This window comes from Mirounga angustirostris, unplaced genomic scaffold, assembly GCF_029215605.1.
Source record: "Mirounga angustirostris isolate CCGP_5_RB_7025 unplaced genomic scaffold, mMirAng1.0.hap1 SCAF_7, whole genome shotgun sequence".
Classification (NCBI taxonomy): domain Eukaryota; kingdom Metazoa; phylum Chordata; class Mammalia; order Carnivora; family Phocidae; genus Mirounga; species Mirounga angustirostris.
In genome coordinates this window covers 6,231,361-6,234,124 of record NW_026991715.1, presented here as the reverse complement: position 1 = coordinate 6,234,124, position 2,764 = coordinate 6,231,361, and the positions used below count along the sequence as shown (strand labels likewise).

The 2,764-nt window shown below is 39.6% G+C and overlaps 1 protein-coding gene across 1 annotated transcript; it reads right to left on the bottom strand.

Annotated features, from left to right (window-relative positions):
- Nucleotides 1–540: 540 nt before the first annotated feature.
- On the bottom strand, nt 541–1,509 carry LOC123842120 (olfactory receptor 2AJ1-like). Its single transcript, XM_045871535.2, has one exon. The coding sequence runs from the start codon at nt 1,507–1,509 to the stop codon at nt 541–543; it is 969 nt and encodes a 322-aa protein (XP_045727491.2).
- Between the last annotated feature and the right edge of the window lie 1,255 nt (nt 1,510–2,764).

Below are 2,764 nucleotides of genomic sequence, written 5' to 3'. Positions count from 1 at the left end.
GAGAAAGGAGGCAGTTTTACTCTTTGTTCCTCATGGGGAAAAAAATGCCAACTACTGGGTTGCAGGTATGCAAGCTTTTGACAACCTAAAAGCTGCTTTTATAGTTCAAGGGAGATCAGATTATTTTAATGCCATAACCATTGAATGCAGCTGTTAAAGTTATGCTTCCTCAGCCAACCCTGAAATTCTGAATTCTCTCATTGTTCTTAGGAGCAGCTCATACCTTCTTACTCTTAGACATGTTTAGGTAGATGAATACATTTGTCACTTGGGTATATATGAGCAAAAATGATGCTTTGTGTTATTTAGAAAAGCACTGCAGTTTCAGGAATTTTTGTTGGAAGAATTGGATCTTTGGGTGGTGCTCTGAAGACATCAGTAAGTTATTTTATATTTCACTTTATTTATTTTATTATTTTCACACAATAAGGGGATTGAAACAGATGACCTCTAGTATATCCATGATTCTCATAACCAAACTTGTCAAGTCCTAAAGTGTCTTAAAATGATTCAAGGAAATATGCTAACATATGGTTATAATTAGGTATGGCAACCTAGGTGGCTTTTCACCTTTTTCAGGAGGCATCTACTGAGCATTATACTCTTCATAGCTGCTATGACATCCTTGTTTCTCAGGCTATAGATGAGGGGGTTAAGCATAGGGGTAAGAATGGCATTAAACATAAAGAGGGACTGGTTTATTTTGGGGGTTTTAGAAGATCCTGGCCTCATGTAGACTAATATGGCAGGGCCAAAGTAGAGAGTGACCACACAGAGGTGGGAGAAACATGTGGCCAAGGCTTTGTTCTTGCCTTCAAGGGAGTTCATGCGGAAGACAGCAAAGAATATGTGGAAATAGGAAGCCAGGATGAGACTCAGAGGGATGAGGACCACCAGAAAGCTTGAGACCACCACTGACTTCACGTAGGTTGAAATGTCCTCACAGGTGAGCTTCAGGAGTGCCATGACCTCACACAAGAAGTGTGGGATCTCTCGAGGATGACAGATTGGTAAGTGCATGACATAGGCTGTATGAACTAGGGAAGTTATTGCCCCTCCTACCCAGGACCCAATGACCATCTGTTTACAGATGGTATGGCTCATCAAGACTGAATAACGCAGTGGATTGCAGATGGCAATGTAGCGGTCATAGGACATAAGGGTCAGTAGAAGGCACTCAGAAATTCCCAAGGCTAAGCTGAATAAGATCTGGGCTCCACAGCCTATCTGTGATATGGTTCTTTTCCCTGAGAAGAAGTTTGTGACCATTTTGGGGACAGTAGTTGAGATCAAGGCCACATCAATAAGGGAAAGCTGGCTGAGCAGGAAGTACATAGGAGAGTGGAGTCGAGAATCCAGCCAGATGAGGAGAATGAGAACAGCATTGCCCATTACAGCCATAAGGTAGACCAGAAGAATGAGGCAGATAAGGATCACAAGGTGGCTAAGCTCAGGCCAGAGCCCCAAGAGAATAAAATCTGTGGTGACAGTCTTATTGTTTCTCTCCATGGCTGAACATCATTGCCCAGAAAAGAATGATAAGAGCACTATTCCATCCAATTTGTTACTGTACATCTGGTCTACTTTTCTTACTCTCAGGACTCCTCTCTCAGCTTGTTGTTATCTCTTTAGCATTATAAATAACTTCTTGACATATAAAATTTTCATTAATTGTATCTCATGAATTTTTCAATAAACTACAATTTATAGACTGTAGCTACTGTTACAAACTGTAATCACTAATAGTAACCAAATAAGAACACAGGTACATTTAATGTTCTATCAACTAAAAGCTAATCAATTTGATGAAAATGTATCACGTGTATTTGTTAAAGCACTTACAAATGCATCTCCTTGAGGTCTTGTGCAGATATAACTTCAACAGAAGAGTTATGATCATTTTAGATTTATAAAAGTCAACATTTTCATTCAGTCTTGGGAGACTTCAGGGAAAATGAAGAAGATTCTCCTGAAGATGGGAAGAAAAGGTTTTGATAACCTGAGGACAGAAAAGCATTTTCAGAATTGAGCATTGTCTGTGCTTACCTTTTCTCTCCCACATAGGGAATTTTCCCATTTGCCCATGAGTCCTCTTTGCTCTAATCCCAACTCAAGTATCTCTTAAGTCAGGTAAACTAGAACAGAATTTCTAATCATGGCACCATTATTTAAGAAGAGACCTATTAAAAATGGTTGTTGCTAGTTTCACAGAAATTTTCCTATTCTGCGTGAAGTTTGTTTCTGTCATCAAGGTAATTCAAGGTACTAGTTGATGCTGTACAAAAGTAAGACAGAAGGTAATGATGGAGGAGATTAATAGGGTCCATCTTACAAGAAGTGCTTTATTTTAAAAGGTAGAATATCTATTTTAGCAAAGGTTTGGTTGGACATACAAACTGTAGAAGCAGAGGCAGTATTGTAGATCAGTTAAAAACACAGCCTCCAGAAGATCAGTACCAGAGTTTGAAGCTTCATCTAAATCACCATATTTACCTGCCTGATGGCCTTTGTGTAGTTGGATCATCCTTCTGTGTCTGTCTTCCTTCTTCTGTAAAATTGGACTGAAGCCTACCCGCACCACAGGAGTGACATACAGATTAAAAGAATTAGTGAGCCTAAAGATTCTAGAACATTGTCGGCCAACAGGTTTAAATGCCTGTATTAGGCATACTTTGAAGTTCAATTGACGTAAATAGCAGAATCAGTGCCCTCATGTCCCTTAGCAGTCCCAGAGATGTGCATATATGTAGAGTCAGTCAGAGTG